General features: G+C 39.7%; 1 protein-coding gene across 4 annotated transcripts in view; it reads right to left on the reverse strand.

The window, feature by feature from the left end:
- LOC122829855 (voltage-dependent T-type calcium channel subunit alpha-1G-like) overlaps positions 1-23,443 on the reverse strand; it is a 174,154-nt gene that overhangs the window by 94,313 nt on the left and 56,398 nt on the right. For 3 of the 4 annotated variants that reach the window (XM_044114740.1, XM_044114742.1, XM_044114741.1), the window contains 6 exons: positions 21,711-21,804; positions 21,420-21,553; positions 20,694-20,791; positions 9,305-9,464; positions 3,880-4,192; positions 2,872-2,964 (listed from right to left, as the gene is read on the reverse strand). In XM_044114740.1, coding sequence (XP_043970675.1) covers positions 2,872-2,964; positions 3,880-4,192; positions 9,305-9,464; positions 20,694-20,791; positions 21,420-21,553; positions 21,711-21,804 — 892 coding nt within the window. Of the gene's footprint in view, positions 1-2,871; positions 2,965-3,879; positions 4,193-6,030; positions 6,119-9,304; positions 9,465-20,693; positions 20,792-21,419; positions 21,554-21,710; positions 21,805-23,443 lie in introns of those variants that run through there. The other variant, XM_044114743.1, reaches the window with a different exon arrangement.

The raw sequence follows: 23,443 nt of genomic DNA on the forward strand, positions 1-23,443 counted from the left end.
CATACTGTGTCCTTTCCTGTCTCTGCATCTTCTGCACTGTGCCTTTTTATCCTGCATTGCTTTTGTGACAACATATTTGTGCTTTACACCCTCAGCAGGGTCCTGGAGGGTGCATGGGAGTTCGCCCAACCACAAAACACAATCTACATGTGTTTTGCGGACTTGGAGAAGGCGTTCGACCGTGTCCCTCTGGGAGCCCTGTGGGGGGTTCTCCGGGAGTATGGGGTACCGGGTTCTTTGATACAGGCTGTCAGGTCCCTGTATGACCGGAGTCAGAGTCTGGTCCGCATTGCCAGCAGTAAGTCGGGCTCGTTTCCGGTGAGAGTTGGACTCTGCCTGGGCTGCCCTTTGTCACCGATTCTGTTCATTACTTTTATGGACAGAATTTCTAGGTGCAGCCAGGGTGTTGAGGGGATCCGTTTTGGTGGCCTTAGGATTGCATCTCTGCTTTTTGTGGATGATGTGGTCCTTTTGGCTTCATCAGGTCGTGATCTGCAGCTCTCGCTGGAGCGGTTCGCAGCCGAGTGTGAAGCGGCTGGGATGGCGATCAGTGCCTCCATATCCGAGGCCATGGTCTTGAGCTGGAAAAGGGTAGAGTGCCTTCTCCGGGTCAGGGGGGGTGTCCTGCCCCAAGTGGAGGAGTTCAAGTATCTCGGGATCTTGTTCACAAATGAGGGAAGAAGGGAGCGGGAGATCGACAGGCGGATTGGCGCAGCGTCTGCCGTCAAGCGGGGGCTGTACCGGTCCGTCGTGGTGAAGAGAGAGCCGAGCCAAAAAGCGAAGCTCTCGATTTACCGGTCGATCTACGTTCCCACCCTCATCTATGGTTATGAGCTTTGGGTCATGACCGAAAGAACGAGATCGCAGATACAACCGGTCAAAATGGGTTTTCTCCGTAGGGTGGCTGGGCTCTCCCTTAGAGATAGGATGAGAAGCTCAGTCATCTGGTCAGGATGCCCGAGCCATCCTGACCAGATGGCTCGGGATCCCAAGGCGTCCCCTGGACACCTCCCTGGGAACGCCTTGGGATTCCTCCGGAGGAGCTGGTGGAAGTGGCTGGGGAGAGGGAAGTCTGGGCCTCCCTTCTGAAGTTGCTACCCCCACGACCCGACCCCGGATAAGCGGAAGATGGATGGATGGCTGGATGGATATTTGTGTCTGGAGGTTGTCTGGAGCGCACGTTCCCGCTCGTGTGAACGTGGTCCAACTGCACGCCAGCAATGTCTGACTTGGAAGTTAGCATGAAGCATTTCCTGTTGCCTTTTTACTAGCTTGCTCTGACGGGCTCTATTTAACGCCTTCTCTAGCGTCAGTTCAGCGTCCATTTGTAGCTGTTCTGATAGTCTTTTATCTCTCAGACCCACGACAAATCTGTCCCGCACCATCTCATCATGCACAATCCCGTATCCACAGTATTCAGCCAAACAGTGTAACGCGGTGTGAAAGCCGTCAATGGACTCACCCGTCTCCTGTTGGCGCTGATTGAATTTCGCCCGCTCAAATATAACATTACGACGGGCTACGAAGTGAGCATCCAGCTGTCCCTTAACAGTCTCATACTCACTGGCTTCTTGGGGAGTTAGATGCAGAAAATCCAGTATATCTTCTGCCTCGTCCCCCATGGTGTATATCAGCGTATTTACTTGGTTTTCATCCGCTTGTGTCTCCAAACCAGACGCGATACGAAACCTCTCGAAACGCTTTATCCATTTCGTCCAGTCTTCAGCTCTGAACGTAAACTTTTCTGGCGGGGCGACTTGAAACTGGTTCATGACGTTGTTGTTATTATTTTATTCGAGCCGTCACTTCTCACTTGTTCTGAATGCTGCCAACACAGGTTGGATTCCCAGCATGATGACCTTTGCTGCATGTCTTTCCTCTCTTTCGTTACCCACTTTCCTGTCTAACTACTGTCAAAGAAAGACTGCCTGAGCCAAAAAAAACCCACAAAAAACACAAAACATTTTAAAGAGTAATCCTTTATTTGTTAACTTCTTTATTTGAAGTACGTAAACTAAATGATTTGAGTGAAACTGACTTAAATTTGTCAAGTTAAACCAAATTTATAAATTATGTTGAATAAATTTAATTCATTCACTTACCAATTGAAGCAATTAAATTAAGTTGGTTCTACTATACTCATTTTTCAGAGTACAGAATCTTCGAAAAACTAAAATATCATGTTAAAACATATATTTAAAATAATTTAAATTCAAGCTGCATTTAAGCAATAATGTCAGTTTGGGTATTTTAGCTTATATTAGTTTGGAATAACTTAAAGATTTGAGTTGACTTTCTGTAGAATTAATTCAAAAAGATATGAATTATTTATTAGAAACAATGAGATGGATAAACTTAATGAATTGAGTTGGTCAGGCATTGGATACAAAACTGGTATTGAACTCAATTGTTTCAAGGCAAAGTAAAAAGATCCTTTAAGTTAATTTAAGTTTGTTTACATTTGTAAATTTTAAGTTAACTGAACACAAAAAAGCAAGTTGTCATCAAAAACCCAAATGAATTAATTCAGATTAATGTAAAAAAGTCCATTAGATCAACTACTGCCAAAAACACATTTTAGAGTGCAGTTTGCAATGTTGGTGTTTTAAATACACACAAAGTAGAATAAACTCTGCAGCCTTTACACAAAGGCATGGCTTAAGCAACAATTAAACCAATTAACACTTGAATTTAAAATCCAAATATGTCAGAAGCTACACTGACAGTGTGGTGTTAAAACAACACAAACACTTTTTATTTAACAATACACCTAGGATTTTAACTGGTATTCTTACTGTGTGGCAAACAGAAAACAACCATTTTGGACAAGTTTGGCATAGTCAATGTGTTTGTGGTTTTCTTAGTACTTACGATGATGAGAAAAATGAAGTAGATGAAGTTATAGAAGGAGTGTGCATCCATTACGTAGTACATGATGTCCACCCAACCCTCCAGGGTAATTACCTGAAGTCAAAAGTAACCAGTTTAAGTTAAAGCAGCAGTATGTGACTTATATAAAGAATATGTTTTTTTTACATATCTGTGAAAACTGTCATCATGTCCTGACAGTAAGAGACAAATTATGTATGAAAAGCCTTCCTCCACTATCTTCCTGAGATAACATTGCTGTGTGAATAAATGCCCCACTCCAACCTGTACCAAACAAAACAACCAATCAGAGCAAGGTTAAGGGTCTTAGTGCTGTCCATCAACCTGCTGCTCAATGTGCTAATGGTGGAAGGACAACCTACAGAAAAACTGTTTGACATCATCGGTGGCCATGGTAACTAGCCTGAGCATTCACACAATCTTTTCTAGGTACAGCTAGCAGAGTTGAAAGGGGGGAGAGAGAGGGGGAGTAAGCAGCGCAACACAGAGTGATTGACAGCACTAAGAACCTCCTCCTGACTCAAATGAGTTATTTGTACACTCAACAAAAATATAAAAGCAACACTTTTGTTTTTTCTCCCATTTTCCATGAGATGGACTCAAAGATCTAAAATTCATTCCAGATAAACAATATTACCATTTCTTTCAAATATTGTCCACAAATCTGTCTAAATGTTTGATAGTGAGCACTTCTGCTTTGCTGAGATAATCCATCCCACCTCACAGGTGTGCCACACCAAGATGCTGATCTGACATCATGATTAGTGTACAGGTGTACCTTATACTGCCAGTGTTCCTAGATAGCACTGGGAACACTGGGAGATGGCAGAGAAGCTACATTGTTTTTCTCAGACTGTCTGTCTTACAACATACTGTTATAGAGACAGTTTCAACAAATATGCAAAAAAAATTGTCTATAAAAGTTACTTAGTGCAGCTTTAATAAGAAATGAAATTCAATTTGTGCAAATAGATTCTGCAAAGATTTCACCTGAAATATTGCAATCCATGCATATCCTATATTATCAAAGTTAATAGCTCCTTTGTGGGGGTTTATTTCTCCTGCCCGACACTGGTTGTAGTATTGGTACCAGTTCACACATGACACTGGTCCGTCCACTGTCAGCCCTGTCTCTGAGTGGACTTCCTCAGCCCCCAGTGAGCAGTAGGTCCGACCCACACGACGACGAGGCACGTCAGAGCAGCGAAGCATTCCGTTTTCCCTCTCCATTGAGCAGATGAACGGATGGTCATCTGTGCCTTCAGGCTGATAATAGCCATTCAGGAATGTGATGTTGTATCTCCTGAAAAAAAATGGATATCATAACATTAACGTATAAAACTTTTAAACAACAAACTCTACTTCTATTTTTTTTTTATCTTTCAAAATTGCTTCCATCTATTGCAACCTTTTCCAGGCTTTAAGAATAAGTTCTTCTTTGAACTTTGGCAGCTGGTTTTACATCCATTTTCTGACGATTTCTTTAAACTGACTTTGACAGCAAAAGTCTGTAAATAATACAAAAGTGGCAGAGAGCACAATGCAATTACATGCAGCTCAAGATCTTTCATTGGTGGGGTTAACAGAACCCTGCAAAACTATTCACACAACTTTGACTTTCATACTTTTTTTCACAATACAGCCACAAAACTGTATTTCGTTGGAATTGTATGTGATTAGACCAATACAATGTAATAACAATAAAATTATTTATATCTTTAGATCTCTAAGGGCAGGAAACAAAAGTAAAACAGGTAATTGTAATGGATAAAAATAACTAATTAAACAAATAAGAGATTAAAACTAATATCTAAGGGTGTGCTGTGGTGGCGTAGTGGATAGCGCAACCCACATTTGGAGGCTTTGAGTCCTCAACGCGGCTGTCGCGGGTTTGATTCCCGGACCTGACTGGCACTTGCCGCATGTCTTGCCCCCTGTTCTTCCCCCTTTCTTGTCAGCCTACTGTCATATAAGAGACAAACAGGCCACGAAAGTAAGGAAGACTAGTTTTCAGCAAAACACTAAAAGTTGGTTTATGAACACATGAGGACCAAGCATTGCAAAATCAGTAAAGTTGCTATATGTGAAAAGACAAGGAACATCTCTGTGGAGAAAATACTGAAAGATTTCACTTGAGTTTTCTTTCTGCTTTTTCTAACATTATTTCCTGAAGAATGTAGTGAAATGTATTACTGGCCCTTCTTTTGCAATATTTTTTAAATGAATTGTCCATATTTTATATTGTTTACTTTTTTAATTCTTATTCTTGTGAATCCTCCTGTCGTGGTGCATTCTTCCCAATCTTTTGTCAACTTACCCCACTGTTAACAATGTGTAAGTTGAGCTGGATGTAAAAAAAGTTGAACAAACTTATTTTTACAAACTTGACTTCATCTATTCTGCAGGTTGAGCAAAAGATTCCATTGGTGTTTGGGGAAGCCATCTCTGCAGAGTTCCTGGAGAAGTGGCCAATAAAGCCGTGGTCTCACACAGTCTGATGACCTTGAGTACCTTCTTCACAATGCCAAAGGCTCAACAGAAGTGGAAAATGGTAAGTTGGACTTGATTATAAAGAAAGTGTTTAGTGTAACAGAATTTTATATAAATTGGTTCATTATACATTAAGTGACATCATCTTTTGGTAAACTTATTCTGGAAGTGTTGATGCAATTGCAAATAAGAACTTTTGGTAGCTTATGTTTATTTTACTTTTTCTTCCACGATGGGACAGTGACATGTCCTCCATTTTGATTCTTGTGCACCTCCTGCCACTGTCACTTTATGTTACAAAAACCCTGGCATTAAAGCATGAAAGTCATATTGCTTTCAGTTGGCATACATTTGACCCCAACAGACTGACCATTGGACCAGGTAAAATGATGCCTTTAAATGGGGCCGTGAGATAGCATTGACTATTCAGTTACCAAGATATTAAATGTTAAATTGGCCAAACATCATGGAAGTACAAACAACTAAATAGGTTTAGTTGTTTGTAAAGAAGCTGATTGTGAAATGCCAGTTTTCCATCAGACCTAAAATGTTGTTGTAAAAGATGAGAGGTTACTATTTGTTACATTTGCGCTGCAGTGTGTCTGAATTAACATTTCAATACTTTTCAAGTTTTGTGTACTAGAGACGGACCTCATGTTATGAGAAAGAGCTTTTCTGTTCCAAAGCTCATCATTCACAGGGGTCATGCAGTCATAGAGGTGCAAGTTTTTCTACTGTTCCATACTGTTTCCTGTGAAGAATAAAAAGGACTGTTAAAATACTGATTTCTGATTTATGTATTATACTCTTACATACTTAGCAGTGTATAATAGCTGTAATATAATTGCATAGTGAGTGAAACAAAGTTCAATTTAATTTAGTGTTAACTGCTTTTAGTGTAGCACTTCATGGAATAACATTCAATTAACTTAGGAGAAAATTTTATACTTTTCAGAGCACAATTTGACATTATTTTGAATAAAATTTTATACTATTTAGTGTAAAATTCCCTTCTAGTCAGACTAAGAGTTATCTCTACTTAGAATAAAATGCAATTCTATTTAAAGTAAATTATATCCTACTTGGAGTGAAAATATGGGAGAGCGGCTTCTCTTTTAATCAACTTTGAGTAAATTCTTATTGCGTTACTTACTATATATTTTCTTTTCCTTCCACCTTTGTGAGAACCATCTGCCGTCTGGATTCCTACTTACTAATGCATCATTTAGTGTTTCAGTTACTGTGGGTTCTGCAATTTCTTTGACCAATTTAGTCTGATCTATCCATTTTCTTACACCTTTATCCCAGTGGGGTCTGGTGGGGTGCTACTGCCAATGGGCAAGAGGTGGGGTCACCTTGGACAGGTTGCCAGTTCATCACATGGAACAATTTAGACACCACACTTAAAAAATATTTATTAAAATTAGGAGCCATTTATTCTACGTTGTCAAGGTTGTTATTCTTATTTGTAAAATGTGAAGAAAAACTAGTGTGCCTGGAGGTTTTCCTAATAATGTTTAGTATATTCCAGATCAATTTTTTTTCAGATATAGAAATTTTTGTCTCTGGAAAAATACAATTTTTTCCAGGTACAAACTTTATATTTTGATGAGTGCTATCATCAAAATCAAATATGTAGGTCAATGTCCCATTTATTATGGTTTTGAATGTAACCTACGATAAACTGGGCTTAGGTAATTTTTCACTTTATTATTATGTTGTAAATATTATTATATTCAGTCCATTCTGCAAATGATTCTGCATGTGGATCTGAAAATGACCCAGAAACATGACGGTGCTGTTGATCAGGGTCGTGACAGTCTGTGGCAGGAGGGTGAACTGTGGTTGCTGTTTTAGTCTGACCTGTTATTATTCCTAAATTAAATTGTAGTTTTTGAGTTTTGATCCTGTATCATGGCAGAGCCACCTTATAAAACTTAACACTGGATTATATAAGGTTGATTTCTTCTCAATTAACTTAGCGTTGATATGGCAGCATTTTGGCAACTCCATGGCAACTTACTGCCACCATTATTAATGCTAAACTTTCTATTTGCCTTACAGCAACAACGTTTCAGCTCATTGGAAATCTTTATGCTGTTCATTTAAAATAAAAAATGTGTTGTATATGGTTTTGTTTGGTTCAAAGGAACTATTTAGATTTTTTTTAAAAGCATTAAAATTGCCCTATATAGACCAAGAAAGTCTGGACTAAATTACTCTAATAAACCACTATAATGACTTTTATCATTTCAGACCTCTATAATATACATTTACACTTGGGCCCTGAAAGTAGACAGAGGGATGAAAATAATTTTGTTGCAAACTACTAAAACATCTAAAAGCTCTGACTTTACAAAGATAACTGACCCACATAAGCATGAGTTTTTGTTTTCTTGAAGAAGATTAATTAGTAGGAGTTTATTTAAACCAGAAAAGTCTGCAGACCTTTTTCACATTAAGTTATATAATTACTTCAGTAAGACACCTGCAACCCCCCTGTTCAAAGTAAATCCTTTGTGAAGCAGGACAGATGTAACAAGTTAAATAAGGGATCATTCCTTGTGACTGTTGTGTTTGTATTTACCATTTTTCATGTATTTAATTTGTTCAAAACAGCATACTGTAACAAGAAAAATTATGCTTTGATATGTTTTATATGACGACAGCAAAATAGTAGTGATTCATCCTGGGTGACTTGGTTGGATGATGCTCAAGTAAAGACTGTTTGAGGTCATTCTTGTATTGTAAAAAATGAATGTAAAATAATCTTTTTATTGTTTACCCTATATCAAATAAAATACTCCACACATTTTTATTTAAATATGCAACATATTTAAATACATACTCTGATTAATTGTAATGAGTTTTAATGAGCCTGATAGCATGACTGCTATTGTTTTGTCAGTCGTGTCACTCTGAGCCCACTTGTATGGCGTTATGCAAATGGGCTCAGCGAGGACACTAAGCAGACCCACAGGGGGAACTAAGCTGGTTTTGCCATTACAGGCTGTACTGAATCAACAAAAGTGGGTCCCATTCATGAAGCACGTTTAAATTTACATTTCAACAAGTCACAACATGCAGCCCTTTACATGTTAGGCTAGGGGCTGCCAATGTTAAGGAATCTTTCTGGAGGAATAATGAAGAAAATAATGGGATTTATGTTGATAAACTTTCTCCCTGCTCTGCTCTGTGACACATGTGAATGAGCTTCTAAAATAGACTTTAGCCTAAATTGCCTTTTTGCACCAGGACCACCTGAGTGGAGAATCCCAATAAGCCTGCTGATTCCCAAAATTAAATTGCTGTTTTGTCTTTATTTAGTGTCAAAATATGTGAAATCCTCACTATGGCTCCATTATTTTTGAGTTTTTTTGAGCCAGTTTGTGACACAAATTCATTCTTGAGGTGCAGCTTTAGCAGCTGCAGAGATATCTCTCAATGAGCGATTTTATGTGAGTCAGATGAGGAAATCAGAGTGCAAGAGGTGAAAATGATGTTACTGGATGTCATGTGACCATGTCTGTGAACCTATGACTAATAACAGGACAGCGTAGCGGTGTCAAGGAATCCAACAGTGATTGAGCATGACAGTGATAATGTGATTCACACCACAGACAGACACTGAGATTCAACCTCTTACTAAACAGAAACAAAACGTATTAAGGCTCCTGAATCCTTTCCTTTGCCCTTCCTGGTGCTGTTAACATCCGAGAAATAGAGAAATCTACAGATTTCTCTATTTATATAGATGCCTCTCAAACATGCTTGATTAGAGCACAAACAAGATCAGATTGTCTGTGATATCAACATTGAAATAGAGTGGAAGAGTTTTCTAGCACAATGTATCGATTCATTCAAGACAATAAGGCTGGCACATTCTTTTTGTTGCGACTTCTGCTTGGCTTTTCTACAAACTCACATTCTGACATCCTCTGCCATGAAACAGCGGTTCCTCAGTAGCCCCGCCCACAGCTGAACGCCAACGATGCCAAAGATGAAAAAGACAAAGAAGCAGAGGGCCAACACATTGCCCAGCATTGGAAGTGTATCCAGGAGGAGGGTCACCAGGATGCGCATACCTAAAAACACACACAGCATCAACACCCAGGCAAGAAGACATCAGTTTGTTTCTATTTGCTTCCTGCTAAATGTTGTCATTCAAAACAGGAACAGCAACAGGTGGTGATGTTACCATTTCCCCACCTGTTGCTATTGTGCTGTCAGTCGTGTGACACTTTGACACAGATGTTAACGTCAAGGATGGCTGTGGGTAAAGGCAGCAATGTTTGTAGAAATAAAACTTACCTTAAGATTCATTTTGGTGTACAAAAATCAGTAAAGTTCAAGCATGATACATGTATTAATCATAAATTGCCTATGCTTGTTCCAACTGACATATACCATAATGCTTTCATTATGGTATGTGTATTAATTCTTTCTAATCACATCTGATGTTTTAACTCTGTAACATCCTTAATATTGACTCTCTTCTGACCTTCAAATCACAACTCATCCCTTCAAGTTAGCCTTCTCACTTTTTTTATTTTGTGGCTTTGTATTTTGTAGCCATTTTTAATTGTTTACTTATTTATTTATTTATTTATTTATTATTGTTATTTGTCCTGCTTAGTTTTTGTTCTTAATGTTGTAAATTGTCCTTGGGTGTTTTGAAAGGCGCTGACAAATAAAATGTATCATTATGATTAACGTGCAGGGTCACAGAAGGGGTGAGGAGAGCTCAGTGTGGTCTCAGGAACCAGTCTGAGGCAGTTTAGGAAGATAGGGAGGATAACTTAGTGGAATGCACCAGACAGCTGATAAACTCAGTTCCACGTCCTTGGGTAGAATATTTTGTGCAAAATAACACTTACATTGTCTTTTGGCAGCAAATCGTCATGTGCTGCCTGCATGCAGCAGTAGCCCATCATCACGTGCTACTTGGACGCAGTAAGAGTCCAGTGAACCTCTGGGCATCCCAGACAAAAAAGAATCACCTGGACATAGCCAGGTACAAATATACGTGAGCTGCAACAGTTAGTCAAATCACTGGGGTGAGATGTGTGTCCACACAGTGCTCTCTGAAGACACATCTTTGTGTTTTTCTAAAGATGATTAAGGTTTTTTTATGTTTGTTTATTTTGTGTGATTTTGGTATCTGATGATCATGTTGAGGTGTTGGTGTGATTTTATGCGCTTGGTTGATTGAATAAAATATTAGTTGATTGTGAAGTTGAACAGTGACTGTTGTCTTTGTTTCACTTTTACACCTGGCATCTACAGACTTGGGGAGAGGAGAAGTGCAATGAGCAAAGGGTAGAAATACCTCTGAAATAGTTTTATAACCACTCCCCTTCAATAGAAATGTCATCCTCAACATTCAATAATAGGAAGTAAAATGACAAACATAGTCCATAAAACCCAAATCTATGTAATCCATACATAGGCACTAAGCCTAATCAAAGTCTTTAAGTGCAAATGCCAAGTCTCATCTGCTCCCATGTTCATAAAAGATGAGTCATCCATACACAAACACAAGATGGCATGTGGACATCTAGACCTATTCTGGCCACACAGACCTTGCTTGAAGGGGTTCATAATAGTGCACTGGGTCAAGCCAATATGTGGACCTTGCTGAAAGTCCCAAACTGTAACAAGCTGTATAACCAAGTTCATCATAAGTGTATCACTGTGGTGGTCGCCATTCTCTTCTGGTCCATCTTGTACTTGCTCATCTCCATTGTGGTTCTCGCATGAAGGAGGCGACATGGTTGGCAGCGGAGGGCCATCTCCACAATTTTCCAGTTGTTCAGGTGCTCCATCTTCAACTAGCAGGTCAAGCATCACTTGATCTTCCTCCAGGTGTAACACTGTCTCTTGTTCCTCTCCTTGCTGCTGTGGGTTCAGGGCCTGCCAACACATCAGTGTGCTTCTCAGGAGGGGTAACTGTATGTTGGTGAGGCTCAAGCAATGGGTAGTAAAACCATTCATCCTCTAGGGCAGGGGTCTCAAACTCCAGTCCTTGAGGGCCGCAGTCCTGCAGTTTTTAGATGTGCCACAGGTACAAAACACTGGAACGAAATGGCTTAATTACCTCCACCTTGTGTAGACCAGTTCTCCAGAGCCTTAATTATTCTATTCAGGTGTGGTGCAGCAGAGGCACATCTAAAAGTTGCAGGACTGCAGCCCTCGAGGACTGGAGTTTGAAACCCCTGCTCTAGGGATTTCAGGATGCAAATGGAGTAGACAGATGCATCAGAACCTCTCTCCCACCTTACTATCAAACACTCTCGTTCAAACTTGTTAATCTGCTCACTGTTTCGACAAAATAACCTAAGAACGGGAGGAGAAACAGGTCGAGCCATGAAAAATCGATAAAGATGCCCAAAGCTTAGGATAAAAGCACCCTGGTAGCTAAAGCTAACATGCGGCGAAATCAAGATAGTGACAAAGTGGCTAGTTCGGGAGCTGAGAACACTGGAACAAACATGGACTTGGAAGGAATACTTAAGGCTATTGATGATCTGAAGACTGTCTTGAAGGGGGATAATACAGAGCTACAACAAAACATTGACCATTTGGGACATGAGATCAACGGTAAGCTGGACAGTGTTGCCACTGAGGTACAGGACCTGGCAGAACGGGTTGACGAGGCGGAGGCCCGCGTTCATCAAGTGGAGAACTGGGCAAAGGAGGCAACTGAGGCATTGTGCTTCTGCATCAAACAGAGGAAAACACAGCTTAAAGTGCTTGATTTAGAGTCCCGTTCCAGAAGAAACAACATACTTTTCTTTGGGTGCCAGAAGGTCAGGAAGGGAACTCCCCACACAGTATATTGAGACGCTTTTGAGAAGCCAGCTACAACTACCGGAGAACCTTGACTTGAAAATACAGCGAGCACATTGCACTCTGGCAGGTAAACCCCCACCGGGGGCTATTATTGTCAACTTTCTGGAATTTTCCACAAAAGAAAAGATCGTAAGAGAAGTGTGGAAAAAAGGCAAGATCCAGGTGGGCTCTTCAAACATACACTTCAACCACAATAATGCACCTGAGATAGTGATGAAGAGCAGAGAATATATCGCTACCAAGAAAGTGCTCAAGGTAAAATGCATACGCTTTCAAACACTGTTTACCAACATAAGGATCCACTGGGATTCAGGAACCGGTACATATTCCAGCGCTTGGGAAGCCTGCAACAAGCTGGAGACATGGAATCCAGGTGGAGGAACCGGCGACAACCAACGGTGTTTCCAGAGTGAAGTCGTGTCTTTGGGAGCTACTGGGTTGGCAGCCGGCGCATAACAGGGGTGCCTCTGAGAGCAGCACCCCTGAGAGCAAAGAGCAAGCTGTAGAATTTCCAGCAGAGCATGTCTGAGTGAAAATAGGCACAACAACTTGACATAACGCGACATTATTTTGACTGGGCTCTGACTTACTATTTTGTGGGGAGGATACTGGGTTTTTTTTTTTTTAAGTTGGACTAATAGGATGGACGTGTTTTTTTCCTAAAGGCACTTCTACTGTCCTTTTCAGTTTGAATGGTTTAACCCTCAACTTGCCAACGGAGACTCGAGTGAGAAAGAGTTTCTTCTCATCTTGGAAGTCAGTTTGATATTGTTTTGCTTTGTTAGTGTGTGTGCTGGATTCAGGGGCCAAATCAGTCAAGGTATTTTTTTATATTACTGTCATTTAATTTAAAAATTGCTTCCTTGAATGTAAACGGATTGAGAAGTCCAGTGAAAAGAAAAAGGGTCTTAGTCAAATTGAAAAGAGATGGGATACAAATTATTATTTTACAAAAGACATGTATGTGTAAACAATTATAGCTCTTGTGGAAATAGTAGAAAGAGGGGAGTAGTCACCCTAATTTCTAATTCACTGAATTTTGAATTGATATCTGAGAACGGCGACAAAGAGGTCAGATTTGTTATTATAAAGGAGAGAATTGATAATGTTGTGCTTATGACTGTTAATATATATGTACCACCATTGAGCAACAGGACTTTCTTAAAAACGTTCTTTGACACCTTTATCTCATTTCGTGAAGGAGTTCTTGTTCATGCTGGAGATTGGAACACAATCCCAATTATGCTCTAGATAGAACAAGCTATAAGAAACAAAAAACTGGTAGATCAAAAGATCTAAATATCCTGATCAGGGAACTGGGCTTGTTTGATGTCTGAATGGGTTTCCATATTAAAGAAAGAGAATTTACTCATTACTCTTCTACACACAAAGTCCAGTCCAGGATCTACTTGTTTCTGATGAACACCATTCATAGATCTATAGTGAAGGAATGCTTAATCAGAACATCTGATATTTCAGACCACATTATTTATTTGTCCATCGGTTTGTCTAATAGGCCTAAAACAACATTATGGTGCTTAAATATAGATATCTTTAAAAATGAAACCACAGCAAAGGAGATTAGAAAAGAAATAACAGAATGTGTAAAAGACAATAATAATGGGCAGGTAAATCCCACCTTGGTCTGGGACACGGTCGAGGCAGTAATGAGAGGGAGACTCATTTCTAGAACTGCTTATCTTAAAAAACTTAAAAAGGCTAAAATACGATGAATTGGAAAAAATATTGAAGGAATTAGAATTAAAGCAGTAAACAATGGATAATAATCAGAACAAATAACAAAAACTAAAAACAATATAAATTATATGATACTCGAGGAACTTGAGGAAAAATTACAATTCTCCAAACATTTTATGAATCAGGCGCAAAAGCTACACAAATCTTAGCTAGACAACTTTGTAAACACCAATTGAAGAATTCAATTATCACAATTAGAGAATCCTCAACTGGTAACGTAACCTATGACATGGATAAAATACATAAGACCTTTGAAAATTACTTTAAAACACTATACTCTGCCCCAGGACCAGTTAACATAACTGCTATTGACAATCATTTGGCAGCTTTGGACCTACCTGCACTTGGACTAATCCAAAACGAAACTTTATCTGCTCCCATTACCCAGAAAGAATTGGATACAGTTATTAGACATTTGAAAAGTAATAAGTGCCCAGGTAGTGATGGGTTTCCAAATGAATGGTATAAGATGTTCAGGAAGGAGCTTTCCCCTGTCCTGCTGGAGTCTCTGAACAGGACCTGAGCAGAGCCAAGATCCCACCATCTTGGAGAGAGGCCTTAATATCTGTCCTCCCTGAATAAGGGAAAAATCTTGAATACTGCAAATTATATCGAAAAGCTATTACAAGGTCTTGGCTAAAAAAACTCCCTCATTGGTGGGAAGTCAGGGAGGAGATTCACTCTGTGGAAAAGTGATATATCTTTCACATATAAAAGGACATTATTACAACAAATGCTGGTCTAAATGGCTGACATAAAGAGTAAGGAAGCATAACTATGTGTAACATCTTTGTTTTTTTTTATCTCTTCCAATTTTAACTGTGAATCAGTGCCCCAAGTTCTGTACTTGGGCACTGAACCATATAATGAAACATACCATGTATTTCATTTCATTGTATTAGTGAAAAATGTTTAATATATGAATATATAAAAAACATTCATCCTCTGAGTCCTCATCAGTGTTGTCCTTTTGCTGACTGTCATGTTCACTGTCACTTGTCTGTCTTGAACCTTTCCTCCACGATCTTTTAGGGGAAGTACCAGAGGTAGGTGGTCTCAAGGGAGTAAGAGGTTGTGGTGTAGTATCCAACTATCTTTTCCATTTCCTTGTTCAGGTACCACCTTATACTCTGGAGCATCCTTTTTTACTTGGCGCACAGCCTTGTGGATGATGTCCTCCTGATGACTGCGGAGTTTACCAGTCCCGCCTCTTGGAGTCAAGTTTCTAACCAGGACATGGTCTCCAGGTTCCAGCTCTGAGCTCTTTGCTTTGCGATCATGGTTCCTTTTGCCTCTTTCAGCTGATTTTCTTGCATTGTTCTTTGTTATGTCATGAGCCTGTTGCATCCTTTCTCACCATTTTCATATGTACTCTCTGTGATCAGGTGTACCTGTTTCTGGTGTCAAGTGGAAAAGTACATCAATCAGCAGTCTTGGAATCCTTCCAAACAGAAGAAAGAAGGGAGAAAAGCCAGTGACTTTACATTTTGTGGAGCTGTATGCAGAAACCTATCTGTTCAGTGACTCTTTCCAGTGGGACTTCTCTTTCTCTGTAAGGGTCTTCAGCATTTGTATGAGTATATGGTTGAAAAGTTCAACTTGGCTGTTGTCTTCAGGATGGTACGGTGTGGCCCACGAACCTAAATCTCCAGGGTTTTTTTTAGTTGACATGAGCTGGTTTTTGAATTCTCCACCTTGAGTGTGATGAATACATAGGGGGAATCTAAATCTTAATGCATAATCATTAAAAAGTTTATCGGCCACAGTCTTTGGTCACTTGGATGTTGTGGTGTAAGCCCAGGCAAATCTTGAGAAATGATTAGGGTAATTACACCCAATATGTACTCATATCTGCCAGCTGACTTGTCAACATGCAGGAAATCAAGAGAAACCAACTCAAAAGGCTGGGTTATAACAATATTATTTAGAGGTGCCCTAGACTCTCGGCTCGGTTTCTTTTATTTTATACATGTGCAACTTTGAAAGACATAGTAAAGTCAAAAGAAACATTCTCTCACCAATGAAGTGGTTCGATCAACTCCTTGATATCTTGTGTCATCATGTAGTTCCTTCATAACAATCGCTTCGTACTTTTCAGGCAAAACAAGTTGAGTCCATTTGGCCATCTTTTGACACAGGATGTTGTCATCATCCAAAATTAGTTTTTCCCATTCATGTAGTAGTCTTTTACTTTCTGTACTGAATAATTTTAGCTGTTTGCTGTCAGGTTTCTTATTTAACTGACAACACTCAATCACTGGGGCAATATTTTTATCTTCCTTCTAGGCTTGACAAATCTCTTCCAATGAAAGAGGCGATTGGTGTGAACGGCTGATTTCTTTGCACAGAGTGCCATGGACCACACTCCATGGGAACTTGGGTCCTCAACTGACTACACAACTGCTTGAACTGAACGGGATGACATTTCCTCAGTACAATGTTTCATCATAGCCTTGACAGTCTGCATCGATGTTTTCTTTCCCTGGTCAGTATCGGTTGGTAATATGAAAATCTGCTAATTCAGCTACCCATCGACACCCGGTCGCATTCAGTTTCACTGTAGACTAGATATGAGTGAGCGGATTGTTGTCTGTATACAGTGCATGACGAACCAATCAAATAGTCTTAAATTTTTTCACAGACAGCTCATTTTAAGGCAAGGAATTTACATTTTCCAGAGTGGAAATTGTAGTTTTTTCAGACTTGGTGAGTGTTTGCGAGACATATACTATTCCATGCATTTTTCCTTCCTGTTCCTGACACAAAACTGCCCCCGGCTCAGACTGGAAGCATCTGTGTGAAGTACAAAGAGTATACTAAAATCAAGAAAGGCAAGGATTGGTGGTTCCACCAGGTGGTCCAACAGTTCCTCAAGCAAGTGCTGGTGTTTTTCTGTCCACACAATGGGAAGTTTTTCTTTTATTCTGTCTCTGTCTTGCAACATGTTTGTCACTTTGTTTTGAATCTGCAGGAGGTCTCATAAGATCACAAGAGGGTCTCAAGAGGGGCAGCAGTTTGAGAAAAGTCTCAAATATACGGACGATAATACCTCAGGCCCATAATGGCTCTTAGTTCTTCCACAGTGGCTGGTAGCTTGTCTTTCAGTGCCCTGACAGCAATGGTATCAAGAGGGTTGATTTTGCTGCCCTCTGATGAAATGACCCACCCAAGATAGCAAACCTCATGCCGAAACATTTCACATTTGGCTGGCTTCAACTTTATGCCATGCACTCTCAATCGTCTAAGCAGAGTTCTGACATGTTCTGTGGAGGAAAAATCTGTATGATAACAGATCAGGCTGAGACTCTGGCAAATGGCAAAGAGCAAAGCTTTATTTCGTCTGCAGACGGAGAACACACATAACAGCAAGCTGCACTGAGTTCTGATTTGGAGCTGCAAGCCCTCACAATATATAGAACTCATGTTATACAATGCAGTCATTCCAGTTTCAGTTGAACAATATACAAGCCACGTAACCACACTGGAGGGTAAATTAACTCTTTGGATGATAAACATCTTCTTGTTCAAGTATGTGAGTTTCCAAAAATTAGGTTTACTAATGGAACAATTTTGCATAACAAGAACAGTGTTAAAGCAGAATATCCAGAAGGTACACCAAATTCTTAAAACTCCGAGCTGGTGGTTTTCCATAGAGAAACTTCTTAAGACTCAAGGCTTATTCCATCACACTATATCTATCTAAACCATCAGCCTGCTGCTATTGCTAAAGGGAGAGGTCAACAGGAAAGCTTATCTAACTGGTTCTGCAGCCTCATACTCTAACAGATTGAACAAAACTAATGTGGTTAAATAAGTAAAAGAATTAAATAAATTTATTAAGAGACGTAATAAACAATTTTTACTTTACAGTTCAACATGGCTTTTATAGATAAGGATGTCATCAAGGTATGGAATGCAAATTTCATCCCTGAACACCTAGAGACATTCTTCCATGCACCACTAGAAGGCAGCTGGTGCGTTCATTAAACCAAATAGAATGTAAATCTTTTCACATTTTTATTACATAAAAGCAATATACTTAAAGTTCACTAAGTTCAACTTAAGTTGTCTAAAAATGTACACTTAGTACTCTTTAATACAATTTAATTACTATTAAATTATACTAAGCGCAAAATGAGTTGTTCCAAAATGTCATACTTTAAGTTAACTAATCGTAAGTGAACTTGAAGTATATTCATGATTAGTCTGACTTGTAGTATGGTCAAGTATGCTAAAATTTAACATACTTAGTATATAAATTTTTCACCAGGAAACTTTTAGGAGTCCCTTTAATGCTCTGTGCTTCTGATGACAGCTGGTTATATAATTCTGTTGCACTCTTCTCCTGATAATGGCAGCGCAGTATTCTTCTCAGGGCGAGGAATGTATGGTCATTTTTTCCCTCTAGGTAGCTCTGCAACTGCATCCCCAGGACAATTGTCCTTATGACAGCATCAACAATCTCAGTCTCTGAAAGCCAAGGAGGAGGCCATGCTCAATTTGTCATGCAAGACTGGAAAATGTGAAGCGATCTTTTTTTCCTGGATCTCCAATTTGTCAAGATATTTTGAATTCTTTGTGCCATACAGCAGGGATCTGTCAAAGAGTTGAAGCTGGAATTCCAAAGCTGGGCATGGCAGTCTGAACTTTATGTTCATCCTCTTGTTGTGAGTATATTTTATTTGGGGTGCTAAATGAGACTGAGAAGGTCTAGTTTCTGTTGATGTACTGCCCAGTATCTCATCATATTCATCTTGCTCTTTGTGTTGTGCTGCTTTAAGTTCCTTCACTTGGATATCTGTAGCCTCAGCTTGGAGCTCAGTTATATTGTCTTTAAAGCAGAGAAGCTCTGGCATTCTCAAATGCCCAAAGGTCCTGACAACATTCCAGCAAGGCTGATCAAAGAATGTGCAGACCAGCTAGCCCATGTTCTCACGGACATCTTCCATATATCACTGTACTACACCATTGACCCCTCATGTGTGACTTAAAAGTCACCCATGTACAGATGCTGATTTTGGACTTCAGCCCAGCATTTAATTCGATCATTCCCCAGGATTTGATATACAAATTGGTCTTCCTGGGCTTCCTGTGCAACTGGACTTCCTCACCAACAGAACTCAGTCTGTCCATGTGGGTAATAACACCTCCAATGTCATTTCTTTAAACAATGTTTCCCCCCTGGGCTGTGTTCTGAGCCCCCTGCTGTTTACCCTGATGACGCATGACTGTCGTCCCAGGTTTAACACAAACCACATCATGAAATATGCAGATGACACAATTGTGGGATTAATTCAGGACAACAATGACGTGAACTACAGAAAAGAGGTACAACATCTTGTGGACTGGTGCAGAATAAACAAACTGCTCCTGAACGTCGACAAGACAAAAGAAATCATTGTCGACTTCAGAAGGTCTCGACAGAACCGCACACCACTCCTCATTAACGACAAAGCAGTGGAGATTGTTAGCAGCACTAAGTTCCTGGGCGTTCACATTACAGACAACCTCAGCTGGACAACTTCACTGGTGAAAAAGGCACAGCAGCACCTGCACTTTCTGAGACGGATGAAAAGAGGAACCAGAGGAACCATTGAAAGCCTCCTGATCACAAGTATCTCCATCTGGTCTGGGAGCTGCAAGGCCTCAGATTGGAAGTCTCTGTGAAGAGTGGCGAAGACAGCGGAGAGGATCATTGGGACTCCACTCCCCCCTATCCATACCATTGCACACACACACTGCTTTGCCAGAGCAATCCAGATCCTCTCTGATTCCAGCCATCCTCTCCATGGTCTGTTTATCCAGTTGGCATCTGGCAGAAGATTCCACAGCATCCGCTGCAGAACAGCCAGACTAAGAAATAGCTGTCTCCCACTGGCCATCAGATTGCTCAACAATCCCACCACTAAAACTGTCTGAGACTTCTTGATAATACTAAGTTATATATATTTAGCAATACTTTATTATTTGTTTATTATGTAATTATAGCCACACATGTGTTTCTGTGTATGCTCCGGTGGCCAAGTGATGACATTTCATTGCCAATGTTACTTATGTTTCTTTGAGCAATGACAATAAAATAAGTCTAGGTCTAATTAGACATTCTGTGAAGTGGGAGAGAAGAGTGCTGTGGTGGTGCAGGGCAGAGCACAACCAACCTATAGAAGTCTTAGTCCTTGCCGTGGCTGTCACAGGTTCGAATCCTGGCCTGATGACCTTGGCCACAAATTTTTTAATACTCAATACTGACTTTTCTGTCTGACTATTTTCAAATTAAGACCACAAGAGCCAATAAAACCTTAACAAGTCAAAGAAGTGTATGAGAGAAGATTTAGTACTGCTTACCTAAAATGAATGGGGTTTACGTACTCACTAATCTTAATCCGACTTTGCTTAATTTTTTGAGGCAATGAGTTTGCACATTTTTTATTATGTAAAGTGAACCAATTGGATTTTACAGTGCAGGTACTTAAGGTTGTGGAATGGCTTTGTTTGGTTTGGGCCTTGTTGCACAAAAAACTGTATTACACTCTGAAAGAAAAGAATAAGCTTAGAAATCATGATACAACCTTTAGAAAAGAGGAACTAAGGTCAGTGGTTATTGTCAGCCACAGGGGAACAGTTTCACTCAGAGAAAAGCAATAAATATACAGCACATTATGAATGAGCTGAATGTCAGAGAAAAAATGAGGAATTAAGCTTACTGGGAACTCTGTTAATAGCTCGCAGTGGGCGGAGAACTCGAACAGTTCTGATGGCTGATAGGCTGACATTGTGTCCGTCCAGAGAGTACTCCAGCATTCTGCAACGGGGGGAACAAAACAATAATGGCATTTGGATCAGCCTGGAAGCCCACAGGAAATTCTTTCTTTGGGATACATAGCCTTGAACGAACAACTCATCAGGGTCTGCTTCTCTACGAAGACCGTGTTCTGCAATTGTCATTCAATGAAGCTATCACACACACACCAGCATCTCCAAATATGTTCACAAATGTTTGTCACGCTATTTTTGTGGGGACTTTCCATTGACTTTCATTCATTTCTACATACTTAACCCTAACCAAAACTCAATTCATACCTTAGTCCTAGATCTAAACCCTAACCCATAAACATTATTTCCCTTGTGGGGGCTAGGCTAGCCCACAAGAGTGCGGGGACCGAGACTTGTGGGGACAACACATTACGTTGTAGTCCCCACAACGTAATGTGTCAAGAAAATGTATACCACAAGGTATTAAATACATGGTACACACACACACACACACACACACGTCTGACATTAACAAAGAGCCAAAAGTGTGTATGTGTGTGTTTTGTGTAAAGCTTAGACACTTGTTTAATGCCAGTTAAATGTCAAGCGTATGTTGGTGTGTGGTAAGATGTGTGGGTGCGTGTATGCGTGTGTATGTGTGTGTGTAGGATACTCACCCCACAATAACTATGAAGAAGTCCAATCTGTTCCATGTGTCGCCTAGATAACCTTTCTCACCTATTACCCCGAGAGCGACCATTTTCACCACCATTTCCCCAGCAAAGAATGCAAAGATCCCATCGTCTAGAGCCTAATCACCAAGACACACACATACACGCACAGAGGATTAGTGTGAACTGATTAGTGGAAGGAAAATTGAGGTATGTTAATAAAGGTACAAAGCTGTACTTAATTTCTTTTTCATTTAAGTTCATATGTGTGCGTGTGGGTGGGACACTGTGTTTTACCTGTAGAAAGTATGGAGTGTGTCCACAAGGCTGGAACATCCCCAGAGTCACACAATTCAGCAGGATGGCCAGAATGCTCACTCGCTCGAACCACGTGGTACAGAGTTAAGGGTCGTCACCATGGCAGCATTTCAGTATGACAACATACTTCATATATACTCAGCTGTACAGTATTTTACTTTAACTGTTATAATATGAACTGGGTGTAATGACAATTTGATAGCAACTCATTCTGAAAATGTTACGAACAAAAGTTTGAATTCATTGTGGAATTTCTCAAAGTACTCATGGCTTAAATTTTAGTTTTCATGTCAAAACACAGACAACCTTTCTGGCCTGTCTTCTCATTTCCTAGTCTAACTTCAAAAGTTTGCCATGGATGGATGGAAACTGCACTTTGACAATAAGATAAGAAATACAACCTGAAACTAATCTGATTTTTTTTTTTATTATAGTCAACATACAGCTTCAAATATAAATTTATACCCTAGATAATTTGGTTAAATATCCCATAACAAACTGTACTTCAACCACATAATTTTTTTAAGCCATTGTTGAGGAAAAATAATTATTTTTAGTGCTTAATACAGCTAATCTTACCCCAGGTGTAAAGGTTATAATGAACAGTCTGATTTTGAACAAATTTCTTAATTTTGGGGTAAGGGATTTGAAACTAAAACTACTCTATCTGTAAGTATTCAGAAGCAGAAAATTAATGCAGATCAAAGGAGATCTTTTAGGAGGTTCCTGCTGTGTTATCAGAAGCCCAGGAAGCCACAAAATTAGCATCTACTGCAGGGCAGAAGCCATGGTTTAAACTAAATACAATATAGAATGTTGAGATCATTAACATTTTTCTAAGTATTAATAGCAAGTTTTTAACCAAAGTGCATTATCTTAGTTTAGAATGGTGAATGCTGAATGTATTTGAAAATTGTACTGTCTATGATAATATCTGAATCAAATGGAAATTGTTTCAATGAAAATGTGTTGTTTAGTATTAGAAAATTGTTCAGGATTTATGTGATAAGGCAAAGATTCAAATCTTTGGAGATGCTGAGTGCAGATGAGCAAAACTAGGTTTGTGAAGGTAATCTTTCCTTAAACCAAATTACTGGATTTAGCTTTGTTTAAGGAGAAGATAACGGGAGACACTCCGAATTTCACAGGTATCTGTGAAGTATTGTTTTATGCTTTTATTTGCCCAAATGGCCCTAGAACCCAGAAGACCAGGATGCAGCTGCTTGCTCCATTGTTCTACCAAGGAGCAAATGGCCTTTGATCTTTGGCGTAAATTAGGGGGAGTTCTAAGTTTTTCTGAGTGTTTAGGGTAGCTTCTGGTTGGTCAACCAGAGGTACGCCTTAATTGAATATATTAAAAAGGAAAGACACACCTCCACTATAAAAGTTCGTACACAGTAATAATAATTTAGATAGCTGCATTATTCTGCCCTTTTGGCATCAGCCTTCTCCAAAGACATGTATTTGCATTTTTCTTTCTCTGTCTTTGTCCCTTTTCTTTTAATTCTTTTGTCTCAGGTAACGAATGTATGTCTCTGTAACGCTGCAGTTTCCTTGTTAATTCATACGGTATTTTCCTATTGGATTAAACTCTGTAACACTGTGACGTCAGTGCGCCTCGATGTTTCCTTCCAGCCGTGAAGTCATCCGCTCAGGACCCGGGAAATAGGAAGAAAAAGAGAGCCAAGCTTTTTTCCAAAATTAAGCTAACT

Source organism: Gambusia affinis, linkage group LG04, assembly GCF_019740435.1.
Source record: "Gambusia affinis linkage group LG04, SWU_Gaff_1.0, whole genome shotgun sequence".
In the NCBI taxonomy this organism is placed as follows: Eukaryota; Metazoa; Chordata; class Actinopteri; order Cyprinodontiformes; family Poeciliidae; genus Gambusia; species Gambusia affinis.